Below are 19,078 nucleotides of genomic sequence, written 5' to 3'. Positions count from 1 at the left end.
AACCATCTCATTTCACTTACTACTTCCTATCTCCTAATTTACTGAAGGAGAAAGTATATATTCCTGGAGGGACATGAGCAAGCTCACTATAGCCAATTTCCAGGTTATATCTTAGCTTCTTTCTCCACTATATCTTCTTTTCCTTCCCTGTTCACCAGCTCTATGAAATAGCCGACCTTGCCTTCTCACACAAAACCCTTTGTTGGGCTAGGGTTGTGGCTCCATGGTAGAGTACTCACCCAGCATGTGGGAGGTGCTGGGTTCAATCCTCAGCACCACATACATACATACATACATACATACATACATAAACAAATAAATAAATAAAATAAAAGTGTTGTGTCCAACTATAATTAAAAAAATATTAAAAAGACAAAACAAAACCCACTGTGGCTCTTTGTCTCTATGCAGAGATCCTTCCATCTGAGCCACCTCTCCCCATCCTCTTGCCCAGCCACCTCTGACTCATCCTTATGACACAGGGTAGCCAAATCCAGCAGAAGCTTATGAGGCTGCTGGTGGTGTGCTGTCTACAATATCAGGCACCAGACTCACACAGTTGTAGAAGTAGAGCTGAGAACTGTACTGGCCCTGGGAGTTGATAATTCTAAGAGAAAATACGTAGACATTTTCCAATTGAGTGTGCTTAACGAACAGTGCAAGTGTACAGATGATAGAAGAACCAAAAGAAAGGGTTCCATGAGGAAGGGCAGGGCTCAGGGAAGGCTTTCAGACTTGGACCTTGATGAGTAGTGAGAGTAATCTCATGTTGAACAAAAATATAAAGAGTCTCTAGGTAACGGAGTGAGTAAAATGCAAGAAAGAATAAAATAACACGGTGAGTCTGAGAGATACTGAGGATGTCCATTCACAACCCCTTGGTCTCTCTAGCACTTCCAGGTGCTTCTGTTTCTAAGGCACCTGCTACTCCCATGGATGTGTACCAGCATGCCAATTTAAGATGAAAAGGCAGAGAGAGGATGAATAGGGCACAACCACCAGCCAGAGGAGTTAGATTCTAGAAATGCACTTCAAGTTTCATGAGCCTCTGTCTCCTTCATCTCTAATATGGTAATAACTACTCCATTATCAAATTCACAGGATCCATTGAGCAAATCTGTGTAACAGGATTATTTGTTTTAAAAGGTAACTAGGCATGAGTAGTATTACAAAGAAGTTTTGTTTTAATATTGGGTTCCTGTTCAAATATATTTTACAAAGAGGCAGCTGGCAATAGAATAATGTATTTTAAATTTATCAAGAGTTCTTTCACTACAATCATATTAAAATATTGCCCTACTCTTGTGATCATGTGATTTTCAAAAGCAGCTTCGGTATCGATTGACTTCCCAATACTGTCACTCTGCAATGATGTGTCTGATGTTCTCAGTTGGTCTCTATTTCCCTTCTCCTAGCTTCTAAATTAACCTTTTCAATCTTTACAAATCATCTCCACTACCTAAATCCAGCAAACCTTGTGAGCTTTCTTCTCTCTCCTCTCCTCGAAAAAAAAGATATGTGTTCCCTTCTATAGCTAGAGCTTCCCCTGGGCTGTGGTTTCTGCAGCCTCAGCACACAGAAGCTCCTGGTGACTGACTGGTTCTTTTTTTTTTTTTTTTAATGTTTTTGTTTGTTTGTTTGTTTTTAGTTGTAGTTGGACACAATACCTTTAATTAATTAATTAATTTATTTTTATGTGTTGCTGAGGATTGAACCCAGTGCCTTGCACATGCAAGGCGAGTGCTGTACCGCTGAGCCACAACTCCAGCCCTGGACTGGTTCTTGACAGACGCTCAGCGTGAGTGGGTACACTGAAGCGTCACCCATCTCCTCAACTACTCCAGCATCATTCAAGGGAGAGCTGCATCCTCCCTTGTTTTCCATTTATCCCACATTTGTCTCCCCGGAGAAGAGCAGAAAATGCGTTTTACTGTGTGTTGTCTGCTGTCTGGCCAGAGATCCCTTTGCTCTTTAGGGGCTTTCCCACATGCCCTCTTGGTTCATTCTGACCATTCCAGGAACCGCCTGAGCTGCCCTTCCTTCCATTTACTGCAGCTGTCTTAAAACCCATCTGTGACTTCCCATTGATTTTGAGATGAAAACCTCAACCCTTTGCCTGCTCTATAAGACTTTACATGATTTGGCCATAACCTCCTGCTCCAACCTCCTTCCTTCTTTCAGTCCGCATTCCAGACATATCAGTTCTTTTAGGTCTTTCATTAGCTCATGCCTATTCCAGTCTGGATGGTCAAGGAGTAGTCAGTCAATAAGAGAGAGAACTGTGGACCTTTGTATGAAAACAAGGGCAATACAGCTAGCAAACTTGGTGCTCATTGAAGCACCACCAACCACCTCTGTAGTCTAACAGAATTCTATTCATTTTGCTAAGACATACCAGGTATCGCTGTGCCAACAGAGAGGCCAGTGCCGCTGTCAGATAATTTCCCATCAATATAGACTTTCCAGGCTCCACCGGCACTTGTCCAAGTGATTGTAATATGATGCCAACTGCCGTCATTCACCGAGGGACAGTTTGTTATCTTTTCCTTGCCATTCACATAAAGGACCCAGCTGTGGAGAGAGAGATTCCAGGGAACACAGTCATTAGTCATATGTTGCAATTCTTTCTGTGGGACCATTTTCCTTTTTCTTTGTGGGTAAAGTACTTTGTGTAAAATCATTAGTGCTTTTTCTCCATTTGGTCATATTCCATAGAGGCAGATTTGATTTACTAATTACACTTAATTGTAGCTCTTGGAAATTTTATGTTCCTTAAACACTGAGGGGTAGGAAAAAGTCCAAGAGAATCGTCCAATTTGAGACAATTCACCATCTGGCTATTTTGGAGAGAGAGTCAAGAGTGGAAGGAGTAAAAGTTGTACAAATGCTAGACTGATATCCGTCTGCTAGAATGTATGTTCCCTAAGACCAAAAATGCATTTCAGCTATTCTAGAGAAGGTAGGCTAGCACTACCAATATGGTCTGAATATTTATGTTCCTTCAAAATTTATATGTTGAGGACTAATCACCAATGTAATGGTACTAGGAGGTGGGAACAAAGAGAGGTACTTAGGTCACCAGGACAGGAACCTCATCAATGGTATCATTGCCTTGATAAAAGAGGCTCCAAAGAACCTCCTTGGTGCTTCACCATCTGGGAACACAGCAAGAACATGAATCAGAAAGTGAGTCCTTACCACTCCAATTCGGCCAGTGTCTTGATTTTGGACTTCCTCGCCTCCAGAAATGTGACATGCATTCCTGCTGTTTATGAGCCACCCTAAACTGTGAAACTATGATATTTTGTTATATCAGCTCAAATGGACTAAGACAGTTGCCAAAATAGTTGCATGGTACATAAAGTACATCGATTCAAGGAAAAGAATATTTGGAACTGAATGAGAGTGGCCACTGAAAGAGGTTTCCAACAATCGCATCACTCAGGGAACTTCAAGATAATAAACAGTTTAAAGTGAAACAATTTCAAAATCAAATGGAGAAAAAATGATATGGAAAGTTGATAAGGAAGATAAACATTAATCGAATAGCTCTTCCAGAATCTTCTCAAACCCCATTCAAAGATGTTCATGAAAAAGTAATGTTTTTGCAATATTAATTGCTTTCGTTCTGCATTCTCCATTTTCCTTTCCCTACTCAAGTAGGAAACAAGTTCTCTCTTTATGTATGTTTTGCTTTAAGGGAGGATTTTTGTAAACTCTTTGATTGTTTTTTTTTTTTTTTTTGAAAGCCCAAATTCCATAAGAAGAATAGTGTCTGAAGATGGGGAGATTTCCATCAGAGTAGTGGGACTCCCTGAATTGAAGAGAGGATTGAGAGCTAAGTAGGTCTCTGGGGTCTACAACCTGCCCATTAGGAGGCCAACAATGTGGGTGTACCAGTGGGAAGTGCCAAGTGGTGCACCACAGTCTATCCACATTGAAGGCTGCACTTGAAGCCTTGCTAAGGACTGTGGAAAAGAGCAGTGGTCCTAGAGGGCCCCTAGAGGCTAAGCCAGTGGACAGTTCAACAATAAAAAGTATGAACGGTGTATCACCTTGTGCTGAGCTTGTGGACTGGTTCATAATATACCTGTCTCTCATGAATTGATAATACATCTCACTCTCCCTGTTTCCCCAGCCACCACCCCAAGGTCACTTCTGAATATCAGGTGCCAGGACGGGGTGCTGAGCACCTCCATCCTCACTCTTCTGCTTACCCATTGTAATCAGTCAGGAGGAAGGTATTGTCGCTGTCATCCTCTAGTGCATATGAGATTGGTGTTCCATAGTTAATGTTGTCAGAGGATTTCATCCAGAATGCACAGGTTACAGCATGGAGAGTAGGAAGCATGCCATCGAGCATGACGTACCCATAGATGCCAGAAACTTCAAAATCCAGATTGAAACCTGTAGGCTGTTCTGAAACAAATAAGAAAGTGCAGACTGTGGCACCGGGGAGACACTTCCAGTAGTCTAATGTAAGCAGCAGGCAAGCAGTGCTATTGCCCAAGAAACTAATTTTCAGTAAATACAATTACTTGAGAAGCAGTTTCAGAATTACATATAGATTATTTACAAAATAATGTTTTGTAATATTTACATAGCACATCCTTTTGAAAAAGATAACCAGTGTGCATATAAAAGATTGGAACAGCACTCAATTGTGGAAGAGAGCAAAGAAATACAGAGTCACTGGCAGGAGAGATGGAATTGGAGTGTTATTAAAGCCAAGAGATACTAAAGCATGTTTGTGTTCAGAGGAGAATGACTCAGTGGAGAGGAAGTGATTGATGCTGCAGGAAGGAAGCAGGGGTAACTGCAAGGGCAATATCCTGCCCTGTGCAGAGCTCTGGTTTTACTCTATTTCATGGGCAATTCTGCAAAACCTACTCAATAAAATCAAAGTCCTGCAGCTAAAAGATGCCTGTCTCCCCAGAAAGCAATTTAACATTGGCTGTTGATTCCCAAACATGTCCACAGGCTCACACTTTCAAAGTCAAACGGCCTATGGAAGTGTACTTTCTAGAGACATGGAAGAGTTCTGCCAAATTCAGCTGGCTCTATTTCCCCTCTCTCCATTTCTAAGCTTCAGTTTCCTCATCTGTGCTGTTGGGGACATTAATCATAGTATTTGGTTTATTGGATGGATGTGAAGATTAAATAAATATAAAATTTTTGGCATGTATGCAATATATTATAAGTAAAAATGGATATTGTTATTATATTGCTACTTTTAGAATTATTACTGATAGCATAGAGTTCATATATACCTGTTTCACATCTTTTTCCTGAAAATCCTGGCTGGCATTTACAACTGTATGAGTTTAATCCGTCCACACAGGTGGCCTGATTTCTACATGGGTTAGACTGACATTCATTGATGTTCAGTTCACAGTGTGGCCCTGTGAAGCCTGAGGCACACTGGCACCTGAAAGAAAATGAAAAGTTATAACAACTGGAACAGTTGCAGAAAAATATTAGAAGGAATCTCCAGTTTATGATCACCTTGTTTCAGAAGGCTCTGAAAACTGAAATGCTGAAAAATGTTCTCACATCCAAACAGTGCTTTGTTAGTTGCTTTTCCCAGTTCATCAGATGAAAATTTATTTGGGATGACATATACTAGGAAGTTTGTAGTGACAGAAATAAAGTGGAAAGTAGTGCCAGTCCAGGTGGAATATTATTTATATATTTTTAGTTCTCTCCCATAGATGTTCTTGGAAAAGTATGAAAAGTTCTGCTGTTGTTCTAAAGCCTTTCTATATATTAAGCCAATCTTTATAACAACGAGTAACATATGAGTTAGGCTGTGGCTAGAGAGGTTAAGTAATTTATCCAAGTCCTCTTGTTTTCTATTGATTTTTTCAAAAAAATTCAGCAGAATGCATTAAAATTCTTATTATATGTATACAGCACAATTTTTCATATCTCTGTATATAAAGTATGTTGACAGCCAATTCTGTCTTCATACACGTACTTTGGATGATGATGTCCATCACATTTCACCATCCTTGCTAATCCTCTGCCCCCTCCCTACTCTTCCCAATCCTTTGCCCTATCTAGAATTCATTAATTCTTCCCATGCTCCCCTTCCCTACCCCACTATGAATCAGCCTCCTTATATCAGAGAAAACATTCGGCATTTGTTTTTGTTTTGTTTTTTTGGATTGGCTAACTTCGCATTATCTTCTCTAACTCCACCCATTTACCTGCAAATGCCATGATTTTATTCTCTTTTATTGCTGAGTAAAATTCCATTGTGTATATATGCCACATTTTTTTAATCCATTCATTCACTGAAGGGCATCTAGGTTGGCTCTACAGTTTAGCTATTGTGAATTGTGCTGCTATAAACATTGATGTGGCTGTGTCCCTGTAGTATGCTGTTTTTAAGTCTTTTGGGTAAACTTGTTCTTAGTTTCTATGGAATGCAGCAAATCATTTAAATCCACCAGAATGGAAAATAGATCTGAGGATGCCAAATGTTAACAAGGTTGTTATGAATTAGGAAATCTCATAGAGTGAGCACAGTGACAATTTGACAATGCCAAGAAGAGTCAAGTTTCCCAGGTCTTCTGTATCCATTTCTTGTTGTCTACTCTGGGAAATTATTGCAGATGATGCAGAAGATGCACAAGAACCTGTATAATATATGCTCATAGCAGTGCCATTCTAAAAGACTCTGAAAAGGAGAATTGGAAAGCGAGTCATGGTACCATCATGGGTCAGGAGAGTAAGCAGCAGCTTAAACAAATGAACCAAAGGTGGAATGGTTTGAAAACAACCTTGATTGAAAAAAAAAAATTGGAAGAGGATACAGTATGATCCTACTTATGTAACATGCACATCTATACTATGTATTGTTTTTCAGAAGTCATATGTATACTAATTCATAAACCCTGAATGGGAAAGATTCATACCAACTTCAGGACCACGGTCACCACTGAGGAAGGATAACGTGTGTTTGTGCAGGTGTACATGTGTGCACATGCATATTAGAGGGAATTCAACCCCACCTTAAGAACTTGTTTCTTTAAAGAATGTGAATCAAACAGAGGCAAATATTAAGGTTTGATAATCACAGGGATGAGTGCATGACTTTCATTATTCTTTGTAATTTTCTGTATGACTAAAACATTTTGTAATTAAAGAGGACATAGCACTAGTATAATCATAGGGACACTTCTGTGATATTGATGGAAAAACGACTAATAGGAATAAATGGTATTGGGGAGTTTAAAGGGATATCTCAGTTGGAATTGGAGGATCTTTACCAGGTTTCTGCACTTGATAAATCTGTTTGATCTACCCATGTTTGATACAATCATACATTGGGAAAGTTCCTCTTCTCCTTTTCTATTGTTAGGATTTAAATGGATCTGATGTTCATCCATTGTTTGAACCCTGGAGAGAATTTGGAACTGTGGCCCATCAGAAAGTGCTAAACACCAGAAAATGCAAAGCACTCAAGAGATAAAGAAATAAACAGTAAAAAGTTTCAAGAGAACACCACATGGATGAGACCTCATTTCCACATAAAGGGTAGAAGTCTCATGGGCAGAATTTCCTCTCTGTTTCTTCTGCATGGTGCTATTGGCTGTTTATGAGAGGATGCTAACTGGTGGGGGCTGACTTGGAAGGGGACTGTGAAATGTCACAACTGAGGTAGCCTTTTTTTTTTTTTTTTTTGGTACCAGGTATTGCCTCAGGAAGACAAAGTCTTTCCCTCAAACCTCACTAAACCACTGAGCCACATCCCCAGCCCTATTTTGTATTTTATTTAGAGACAGAGTCTCACTGAGTTGCTTAGCACCTTGCTTTTGCTGAGGCTGGCTTTGAACTCAAGATCCTCCTGCCTCAGTCTCCAGAGCTGCTGGGATGACAGGCAGTGTTGCCACTGAGCCTGGATAACATTATTATTTTTTCTTTTTTAACTATAGTAAATGAATAGAACCAGCAGCATCTTTGCAAGCAAGAGAACTCTTGTCTTTTGTACTGCAGGAGTGCTGTCTTCTGAAATTCCCTGCAAGGGGTAGGGGATGAGATAGGGCAGTCTTGGTAAGGATGATGAGGGGTTTGGTTTTCAAACTATATTCTACTGGCACCCTAAGAACTGCTTCAGGAAGACAAAGTCTTTCTCTCAAACTTCACCATTTTCTACCACTACAGCTTATCTTTTATTATTTTATTTAGACTCAGATTTCTTTTGAATAATGTTTTTAAACTACATGCTTGAAAATCATGGATATAGATAGACACTAAAAAGCATGATCACAAAATCCATTTTGATTTTACCTAGTGTAAAAAATTCAGCTAAAACATAAAACATTAAAAAAATACGGGTTTTGTCTAGTGCGATTGTACACTGAAATTCTATTTCCTTTCATCCTTTATGACTTTATAGATTGAGAGGCAGGGGTTCCCAAACCTAGCTGCATCCAAATCATTGGGAAATGTAGAACATAACAGGTTGTCCGTTTTAAACTTAGAGGCTGTCCCCTGGGTTCAGTATAGCTTGTCCGCAGGTGGTGGGAAGATTGTACTATAGCCAATCCTTGGGCCAGCATTTCAGAATGGCTGACTTGGGACTCACAGTCATACGCCATAAAGACTACAGAATGACCAAAGAGTAAAGAAAATAAATAGTAAAAAGTCCAGACTTGGCCTTTTACCTGAAGCTATTGGCTCCATCTTTGCAAGTGGCTCCATTCTGGCATGGCTGACTGAGACACTCATCGATGTTTTTTTCACAGCGGGTACCCGAAAATCCAGGCAGGCATATGCACAAGAAGCTCCCAACTTGGTCTTCACAGGCTGCATTATTTAAGCATGGGCTGGACTGGCATTCATTGACTTCTGTCTCACAGTGCAGGCCTGGGATGGATGAGGAAGAGAAAGAGCCCAGATGGTTACTCCCTGGGATCACTCTGTTACATTTTTGGGAGGATCCACTTCTGAAGGTCTAGAATGAAGGCCACAGAGCCACTGGCCAATCATGGGTTGGAGATCTATTCTGTCATGAACTCTGGCTTTTGTGAGTCATTTTAGGACTCTGAATGTTTGATGATTCTCTCTTTTTATCTTCTTTCTGAAACTAAGGTTAGTAATGGACATCCAATGGTGATAATGTAAAAAAAAATAAAATTAATACATTTAGTTCAAAAATTGTCTCTGTTTCTTTGACTTTGCCTCTATCCTTCCCTGGTCATTTTCTTTCTTGGAATTCTTCCTCATCAGTTAAGTATATATGTATTTAACCACAATATTTAGTGTTCATCTGTGATATCCATTTCCCAATTGTATTATTTTGTATATATTAGTGTCCATTTGTAAATATTTACATGATTTATTTCTAGTTCCCTCTTGAAAGTTTGTCTTAGTATAAACACACACACACACATGCACTCACACACACAAAAATAAACATATTCCTTTTTTCTGAACTGTTTGAGAGTAAATTGCAAACTTGATTTAGTGTATATTTCCTCAAAAGTGAGGACTTTCTCTTACATCATTACAGTATACTCATAAAATCTGAAAATAACTTTTATATATTATGTTAGTAAATGCATTAATTTTTATTGTTTACAGGATCTTAAGATAATGGAGGACGAATGGGAACATCTTACCAACATATCCTTTTGCACAGGTGCAGCGATAGCCAGCTAACTCATCAATGCAGGTTCCTTTATTTAAACAAGGATTGGAGTTACACTCATTTATATTTTCTTCACATAGTTGACCTGCAAAAAATGATACAATCTTTGAGCTGGGGAAAACCTGAAAGGACATTAAAACTAATAGTTTTCAAGCAAGTTGGTGAGGTACAAGAATTGAGCAAGTGGGAATTATTGCTAATAAGCTTGTAAAACATTTTTGCTCTTTGCCAAGTATGTTGAAATACAAACTAACATGTAGAAATGGAGACCCAATGAGGTCTGTGACATTTCCAAGGATAGGTACAGAAATGAACCTAGAATCATAAATCTTCAAGTTCAAGACTCTGGTTTGAAGAATTTAGGATGCTTAACCTTACAATACATGGAACTACATATCTAAAACATTTATATATCTTATAACATGAAAATGTGCTGAGAGAAAATTTCACCAATAAAAATCAGTTTTTGAGAAGAGTGAATCTAAAAAAATCTGCACATTCATGCAGACCATAGTGAGTACTTTATATTTTTTACAGTAAATCCACACAATAAATTTAATGTTTAATAAACAGCACATACATTTAGGGTATAGTAAATATATATGTGTGTATACACACACACACACATATTTACATGTATATGTATTTAGAAGATTGACACTATTTTTCTCATAGTACATGTCTGCACTCTGGCCACAAGACTTTTTTTTTTTCTTTTAATTAAGGATTCAACCCTACAGCTCATTTACCTGAGATTTGGAATTTTAGGTAAAGAAATATATAACAGAATTGCATCATTTAATACCATATGTTGAGATGAAACCATACGGACATAGCCCAGAGAGTAGGAGGGAGTACAGGAAAGAAAATGTGCATGAATTTCAAATACAGAAAATAGACGAGTTGGTAAAAATGATTACTACCACAAATTAGAGTGATTTTTCATTTCTTCATAAAAGTTATTTTTAGATTATAAAGTTATTAGATGTAGTTTCTTGGAAATGTTTTAAAATTTTTATGGAACTTAACTAAAGTACAGAAAGTTAATTACATGCCAACCTTAATTAAAATATATATTCAGAAATGTTTTTAGTATAGTAAGAATTTTATGAGCAAGGTAGAGTACTAGAGGGTTAGATTATTTCAGTGCACTCCATAACAATGTATTGTACATTCTATTTGATGAGGCTATATTATTAATATAATAATTTTAATGCGATTGAACAGGGAATTGAACTATTTTGTGGGGAAGGGAATTGGAAGCTTCAACTCTGATTTAACTAAGGTACATGCGTGTAACATATGCCTTCCACAAGACTGGGATCCCAATTGGAAATAAGATATAGTCTATGTTTGTATAAATTTATCAAAATAGATTCTACTGTCACTTATAGCTACAAATAAAAGAAAAAACATTATGCACTCATTTAAGTTAAATGGAAAGACAGATTGGTCCATAATAATGCAAGTGCCCAAAGTCCAGCTAGTAATTATTCTACCCACACACATTCAAATGTGCACACAGACATGACACCCAGAAATAACATACACTACATAAATTCAGTAAAGTACTAGTGAGGAGCTACAGAAGGACTCATTATGTGTCTTTATATATTTTCTCTCATTTCATGACTTCCAGTTTTACATATGCAAACCAGGTTCAGAGAAGTTAAGCAACTCATTCAAGGTTACCCATCTAGCTGGCAAAGATGGGACCAGGTTTGCCTACTTTATAAACTTTGAGCAATCTCAGACTGTTAAATAGATTTCTTCTTCTTCTTATATAACAGCCTAATGAAAACACTTTCTCACTGTCTATCAAGAATAGAAAATATTCCTATTCAGTGTATTTTTACCTTATTAATATATCTGAATAATGCATTTTAACTCAGTGATGAAATATTAATGATACCAAGGTTTATATTGCAAAAACAAGGACGTTTCTCTTACCCGTGTAACCTGATGCACACTCGCAAATGAATTCTCCAACTTGGTCTTTACAAATTCCATTGTTTTGGCAAGGCAGTGAGCTGCATTCATTGATGTCTGTTTCACACTTTAAACCTAAAATGTAAACCAAACACTGAAGGACAATCAAGGAGAGGGGTTAACAGAAACAGAACCATGATCAGTTAAAGCTTACCATCTTAATAATCTAAATTTATGAGGGGTTAGTGGTGAAGAGAGGACTACCTTCTAGTTAAGTATTCAAGGGAAGCACTACTTTTTTTTCTAAACATATTTAAGATACCTTGTACATAGAAGATAGCAAAAGATTCCAAATCAGAAGGGTGTTCGGGGAAGGGAGGAGGGAAAACTTAAAGTATAAACTAGAGCCAGGATTTATGTTAATTTCAAAGTGAAAAATATGAAGTCCTGTGTTCTTGCTACCAAGGTCACCTTGCTAAGGGGTGAAGATGGAGCTAAATCCTGTCAGACCTCAGCTCACATGCCAGATGCTGGAGAGTGGGCTGCATTTTCCTTTAGGGTACACTCAGGCTTTCTATGGGCTACCTCTCCTGGAAACCCAAGCTCTTCCTCTACACCAAGGAGTCTCCAAGTATGAGCATCAGCATTATCTGGGAATATAACAGAAATGCTAATTCTCTAACTATACCCCAGATCTACTGAACCAGAAATTCTATGACTGCTAGAACCTCTGGGGTTTTAGCAAGCCTACCAGATGATTCTGGTGCATATTAATATTTGAGAACCACCTCTCTCAATCATCACTTATTTACAAAAGTCTCAAACAAGATTTATTATTTCCTATGGAATATGAGGACAAAAAATTGTTTTTCTTGGTACTGGGGATTGAAATCAGAAATGCTTCACTACTGAGCTACACCTCCAGCCCTTTTTGTTTGTTTGTTTGTTTTAAGACAAAGTCTCACTAAGTTGCCTAGGCTAGCCTTGAGCTTTTAATCCTCCTAACTCAGCCTCCCAAGTCACTGGGATTAGAGGTATGCCTCACTATATCAGGCCAGGCCAACAATTTTTTATAAAACTTCACCCTCTCCCAAGCTTGCTGTAATAAGTGGAATGACAATATTTTTGCTAGCTCTTGATTCTATTTTGTTTTATAACTTTTCTTTGCTATTTTGTGGTGAATCCTTTTATTTAAACACCATTTTTCTCATTAAAAAATTTTCAAGTTCATTGCACATTTTTTTTTAATGCAGAAAACTTTTGAAGAAAACAGGGAATTATTTTAAATTATTAGTCATTTTAAGGTACAATTCCTTTCCCCTTAAACAGTATCTTTCTGGACTCAGCTGTAATTTGAACCAAAATGCAAGAAAACATAATTCTTATAGAATTCCTATATAATCAGGTCCAAAGCCATATTGTTTTCCTAAGCACAGCTTCCAGAAAGACAGAACCAAAGCAACAAATCATGGTCATTTATGAGAACTTCTACCACTAGTTTGTAACACATGAAACTAGGAGTTTGTTTGAAAATAACTACGTGGACAATCTGTTCTATGTTGAGTGTCACAGATTTAATTTGTGTTAGAATGAAACCCTTGGACACAGCTTCTGGGATTGTGTTCCAATTTAAATCATGAGTTATGATGTGAATTTTTCATTGAGAAGATAATTCCTTGTTTTTCTTCCAAACTGTGCAAAGAAAACTAATTTGCAGGGTATGTATACTTTTGGCACTTATTTATTTACCTCATTTATTTTTGTACTGATATGTCTAAAGTATCTTATATAATATATATTTAATATTCAAAGTTTGATTCTATATGACACACTGATTTCACATAAAACATATTAAAATTTGCCTTCTTCTACATTACCTGTATACCCAGGTGGACAGAGACAAACGTAACCATGCCCAAGTTGTTGGCAGGTTCCACTGTTGTGGCAAGGGTTTAGAAAGCATTCATGGAAAACCTACCAAATGGAAAAGAAATCTATCAGAGACAAAATCTTCTCTCTGTTCATTTCAGAGCAATCCTGACTTGGGAAAAAGAAGGTTGCAACACAGATGACTGGTTCCTACTTCAGGTGAGTTCATTCAAGCTAGCTGGACTGTTGCCTGAATAATGTTGATGTATAGGCATGTGTATCCTGCATAAACAATATTTTATTCTTCTTTGGCTGGCACCAGGGATAGAATTTAGGGGCACTTAAACTGAACTACATTTTCAGCCCTTTTTTATATTTTATATAGAGACGGGGTCTCACTGAGTTGCTTAGGGCCTCGCTAAGTTACTGAGGCTGGATTTGAACTTGAAATCCTCCTTCCTTAGCTTCCTGAGCTGCTGGTATTACAGGTGTGTGCCACTGTGCCTGGCTCAATACTTTTATTCTTGAATGATGTTCTGGTAAGCCCAGACAACCATGTCCCTAAATGCTGGCTACACATTAGAATCCATTTGAAATGTTCTTTAAATACATGAAAGACAGACCACCAACACAAGCCAGCTAAATCAGAATCTCTGAGAGTGCTATCTCTATGTTATTAATTTTAAAAGTTGGCCAGAAGATTCTATTATGCCTCTGGGTTTGATAGTCCCTAATTTAGGGGTTCCTGCAAATTTCAGTGTTCAATAGGCTTAGCTTTTTTTTTTTTTTTTTTTTTTTTTTAATCTTTTTAGTTGTCGATGGACACAATATCTTTATTTATTTATTTTTATGTGGTGCTGAGGATGAAATCCAGTGTCTCACACATGCCAGGCACTCCACCACTGAGCCACAAACCCAGCCCTAGGTTTAGCTTTTAACATGACTTACAAAACCTTAACAAGTCATGTTTGGACTAGGCTGTAGGAAGTTGAAATAAGGAATATACTCTTGTTATCCAAAAAAACCAAATGTCAAGGAACTCATGACATTGGGCAAGGTGAATTGAGAGTTATGGCAGAATCTACTAAAGCAACCAGATTTAACAAATGTGGAAAACAATTGGTTTAGTTATGCTCACAAATTATGTTTCTTAATTGTTTAAACTCACATCTTATTCCAAGAAATGTTTTTTTTTGTTGCAAAAATATGTAAATAGTTTTTCATGAAAGTTGAGTAATTCTTCCCGTCTTTCAGAAAAGAAATTTGGCTAAACCAGATGCCCCTTTTCAAATGAAGGGCTCTGCTTATGTCCAGTGTTAATTTTTAGTGAATCAGGAGGCTCCCACATCTACACATTCTTGAGCAGATATTGCTGGGAAGAAATCCCATTTTTGGTACTTAGGACATCTAGTATTTCACTTTTTGAAAGTTCTTATTGAGAGTCATGAGTAAATGCAATTATTCATTTTACCCCAGTGGTTTCCCTCTCTGTGACATGTAAAAAGACAAATTATTTTCCAAGCATTCCACTACAGAACATTTTATATGTAGAAAATGGACTTGTTGAATGAAATTAACCAAATTATATTGTACTCATGTAAGACTTTGAAAGAAATTCCACCATTATATAGAATCTTGATCCACTAATAAAAATTTTAAGAAAGAAAAGCAAATGGACTTGCCTGACTGCTGACTTCATACTTCTTTTGGATGTGTCCAAGAGAGGTCAGATGCACTATGCTTTCCTCTGCAGCTGAGAAAGTTGAACTAAAACCTAATAAAATTAACAGGAAAACATTAGAAAAAGATGTCAATGTGTGGTAGATGTTGCCAATAAGTAGAGTCTATCTAAACACTCTGGTTAAGATTCTGGTTGTCAGAGGAGGAAACAGGAGAGTATGGAGATAGATACATGTCATTAAATCCTAGACTCTTGGACATTTGGACGGTACCAAGTTCAACATTTCCAAAATGACTCTTTGAGTCATTGTTATCAAAAGCTCTTAAAGAGACAATTTAACAACTCGAGACACCCCAATTTACTGAAAATAGTGATATTCAGAATGGACGCAACCATAGAGACAAATAAAAGCAAGTCTCCAACATGAGCTTTGTAAGAAAAGGAGTATCACAACTTACTTGAACAATCTGTGATAGATCTGGCACCAGTGATAGTTGTAGTTCCATAAAAAGGGCAAGACAGGCAAAAAGATTTCCCTGAATCAGGTTGGTAATAGTCTCGAGGGCATGGATAACAGGGCATTAGCCCAGAACGAGAGAATTCGCCCACTGGACAAGGTACTGCAAAAGAAAAACAAGCCATTTGTGCATATAGAACAACACACTGTACGTTTAAAAGAACTGCTTTACTTTGTGTTGTAAGAAAGCTACTGAAATACTATACTAATATAAACCCTTCACATTTTAATACCCACACCATCTTGTCACTCAAGAGAAAGAGCTTGCTTTGTTTCCTCCTGTATTTAATAACACTCATTCACTCAATAAAGATTAGAATTGGTCATGGGATAGTGTATTCCAGTTTTTCCACTTATCATTATATTGCAAACTTTTCCCAAATCATTCCCTAGACCATTAAATAACTTCGCATCCCTTTGACAGACCATAATTGATCGAACATTTCCCTCACTATTGGACGTTAGATTTGTTTTCAGTTGTTTGTGATAATAAATAATGTTGAAATTTCCTACATAAATATTTGTGTACAGTCCTGATTATTTCCTTGGGATAGCAGTTGAACTTCAGTAGTTGAATTTGAATAGCTGAATTTGAGGAGCTAAATAGTTGGGCGTAAAAATATTAAAAACAAAAAACTAAAGCTATTGATGTGTAATGCCAAATCATTTTAGAAAAAGAGGTTCCAACTTACACTTGCATCAGCAATATATGAAATTGCTCTTCACACTGAATGTTTGTTAGCATTGACAGTGATTATTTAAATTTCCTTTTCAATTTGAAGGTGGAAATGGAATTGCACTACACTTTGCTGATAAATGAAGTTGCTCTTATTAAATACTTATTGTAAATTGTACTTCTCCTATATAGTTGTCTATTATTTATTGCGGGGGGTATTTTGTGGTTATTTTGTATATATTATTTTTATATATTGTTCAACCTAAGCCTGATTTTTAACTTAATCTGGAGCGCCAGGATAAGAGGCTGTATCATTGTGACTCAAAAATAGTCTTTCCTTCTCTTATGGGTATGCTAACAACAGCAACAACAAGTAACTGGTGGGATTTATTCCTCATACAAAAATTATTTTTTAAAAAATGCAAAATTTCAGACTCTTGAGTTTGTAGGCATAAACCAAAGACTCTTTAATGACCTAAGAAGTAGGTCATTAAAAAATGAAAGGTCACTTAAAAATGTAAAATGCATAAAAATATATTACTTTACCATAGTAATATACTTACATATAATTGCATATTTATTCATAATATTTTATGTCCCACTTGCTAAAAAATGCAAAAAGTGACATCTAAGCAAAAAAGTAAGCTGTACAACATGCTTATAAAAACAAATCGATACAAAAGACATTAAAAGGAAAAGGGATAAAAAGACACACAGAAGAAGGGAGGAAGAAAGGAAAAGAAAAGGAGAGGAAATTTAAGAAGAAATACATGCGGGCCCATTTTAGAACTCATGCATATTTAAATTTAAAGTAAAACAGTGTTTATCCAGTACCACAGGGGTGTTGAGGTTTGTTATTCTCAGATCTCAGGAATGATAGGCAAACTGTGGTTAAATTCGTGCTAAGAATATTAGGAGAAATGGAGGCAGTTACCAGAACTTTAGAGACTTTCTGGGAATTATAATGGCTTAATTACAAATTTGGTGTTAGACAAACCTCAACCCTCATTTAGAAAGCTTAAAAAATTTTGTCAAATATGAACTCGTTTCACTAAAAAATCTGAGTTGTGGTTGGAAGAAGTAGGGGTAGGGACAAAGTGTTTTACTGCATAATTTCTTCCAAAATTAGTTTGTATATTGAATAAAATTAAAGGTCTCCAGCAGATCTATTTTAACCACAATGCGAGGTTTTGTCTGACTTTAAATAAAAGAAATTTAATGCTGCTTTTTTCATAACAGACATGGTTTATGAGTTTCAATGAGGTCCCTGCAAAGTTTTTTCTTAATTTTCAGTGAAATAGTAGGTCAAGGAACATTACCTGCCTAATTCCTCAGGTCTAAGAGTTTTATCTGCCATGACCCCACTATACTGAGATCATGTAAACAAATGGCATATATAAGAACCTATAATTCAATGTATGTTTACCTTCTCCTTGTGGCACCTGTGAAGACTACATCTCCCAAGATGCAATACTGGACACACCCCTCCCACCTACCACACACACAGGCTCCTCACACCCTGTGTTCCAGGAATCTCAGTCTCTTATAAGATCCAGCTGTATGTGTGGCTGGAGGGAAAGGAGGTAGGAGGTGTGTGCCAGTGGGTTGGCTTCTCAAAAACACCAGTCATTCAAGGAGGGAACAGTTTTTTTGATCTTGGACTGCCAAAGACCTTAGGCTTTTACATAAATGTGTAGCGAATGGGGAGACATATAATTTTTTTTTTTTTAAATCATCTTTAGGAATCCTTTTTCTGTCCTCAGTGATACAGCAGGGGTAGGCCAACAATTTTTGGTGGAGGGGAGTACCAGGGATGGAACTCAGGGGCACTTGACCACTGAGCCACATCCCCAGCCCTATTTTGTATTTTATTAGAGACAGGGTCTCACTGAGTTGCTTAGGGCCTTGCTTTTGCTGAGGCTGGCTTTGAACTTGCAATCCTCCTGCCTCCACCTCCTGCTGGGATTATAGGCTTAAGCCACTGAGCCTGGCCACATTTTTTTTTTTTTTTAACTGACAGGACAACAACTTTTTATTTTTAATCTCATATCATTGATTTTGCAAAATAGTCGCAAATTTTTGGAGTTTTGGGCAGCAGGTTGACTTTGTCAGGCCTAGTTTCATTGTTAGTCTAAGATTTCATCTTTTTTTTTTTTAATTTACACCTTTAGGAGTTTTTGTTTGGATAACTATATTCAGTAGGGAATTTGAAATATTTAAAAATTAGAATGCTAACCTCTTGAAGCTAGTGCTTCTCAACATGTGTTCCCTGGACTAGTAAAATCAGCATTACCTGAAAATTGGTTAGAAATGTAAATTGTCGGGTCTTTTCCCAGACTGACTGAATCAAAACTCTGAGGACAGGGCTATCTGTGTTCTACCAGCCTTCTCTGTTTATGGTTGAGAACGAAAATCAGCAGCTCTCCACTTTAGAGTCACTTGGGGAAACTTAAAAAAATCAGTGCCCAGGCTCTGCCCCAGACAAATTAAACCAGAATTTCTGGGAGTGGAGGTTGGGCTTCAGTATTTTAAAAATATTTATATAAATGTGTCCATGATTCTAACATGGAGCCAGAGTAAACCACCAATCAGGAAATCTTCACATCATAAGGAATGACATGTTAGATTCATAGAAGAATCTAATTCAGAATTCTGAGGAATGCTAGACAGGACATCATTTCATAAATGAGGAAACTAAGTTCCTAATTGAGATGTATTTCCATCACATCATGAAGTCACATGCTTATT

At 37.2% G+C, this 19,078-nt stretch overlaps 1 protein-coding gene across 2 annotated transcripts in view; it reads right to left on the bottom strand.

Moving 5' to 3' along the window:
* The window catches only part of Svep1 (sushi, von Willebrand factor type A, EGF and pentraxin domain containing 1), a 169,960-nt gene that overhangs the window by 54,852 nt on the left and 96,030 nt on the right, over positions 1-19,078 (bottom strand). For both annotated transcript variants that reach the window (XM_076845691.2, XM_076845690.2), the window contains exons 19-27: positions 15,596-15,757; positions 15,139-15,230; positions 13,465-13,561; positions 11,609-11,722; positions 9,630-9,743; positions 8,673-8,874; positions 5,271-5,428; positions 4,218-4,419; positions 2,396-2,571 (exon numbers count right to left, since the gene is read on the bottom strand). In XM_076845691.2, the coding sequence (XP_076701806.2) occupies positions 2,396-2,571; positions 4,218-4,419; positions 5,271-5,428; positions 8,673-8,874; positions 9,630-9,743; positions 11,609-11,722; positions 13,465-13,561; positions 15,139-15,230; positions 15,596-15,757 (1,317 nt within the window). The remainder of the gene's footprint in view (positions 1-2,395; positions 2,572-4,217; positions 4,420-5,270; positions 5,429-8,672; positions 8,875-9,629; positions 9,744-11,608; positions 11,723-13,464; positions 13,562-15,138; positions 15,231-15,595; positions 15,758-19,078) is intronic.

Source organism: Callospermophilus lateralis, chromosome 2 (assembly GCF_048772815.1).
Source record: "Callospermophilus lateralis isolate mCalLat2 chromosome 2, mCalLat2.hap1, whole genome shotgun sequence".
Taxonomy (NCBI): Eukaryota; Metazoa; Chordata; class Mammalia; order Rodentia; family Sciuridae; genus Callospermophilus; species Callospermophilus lateralis.
The sequence above is the reverse complement of the archived record's forward strand: the minus strand, read 5'-3'. Positions and strand labels throughout refer to the sequence as shown.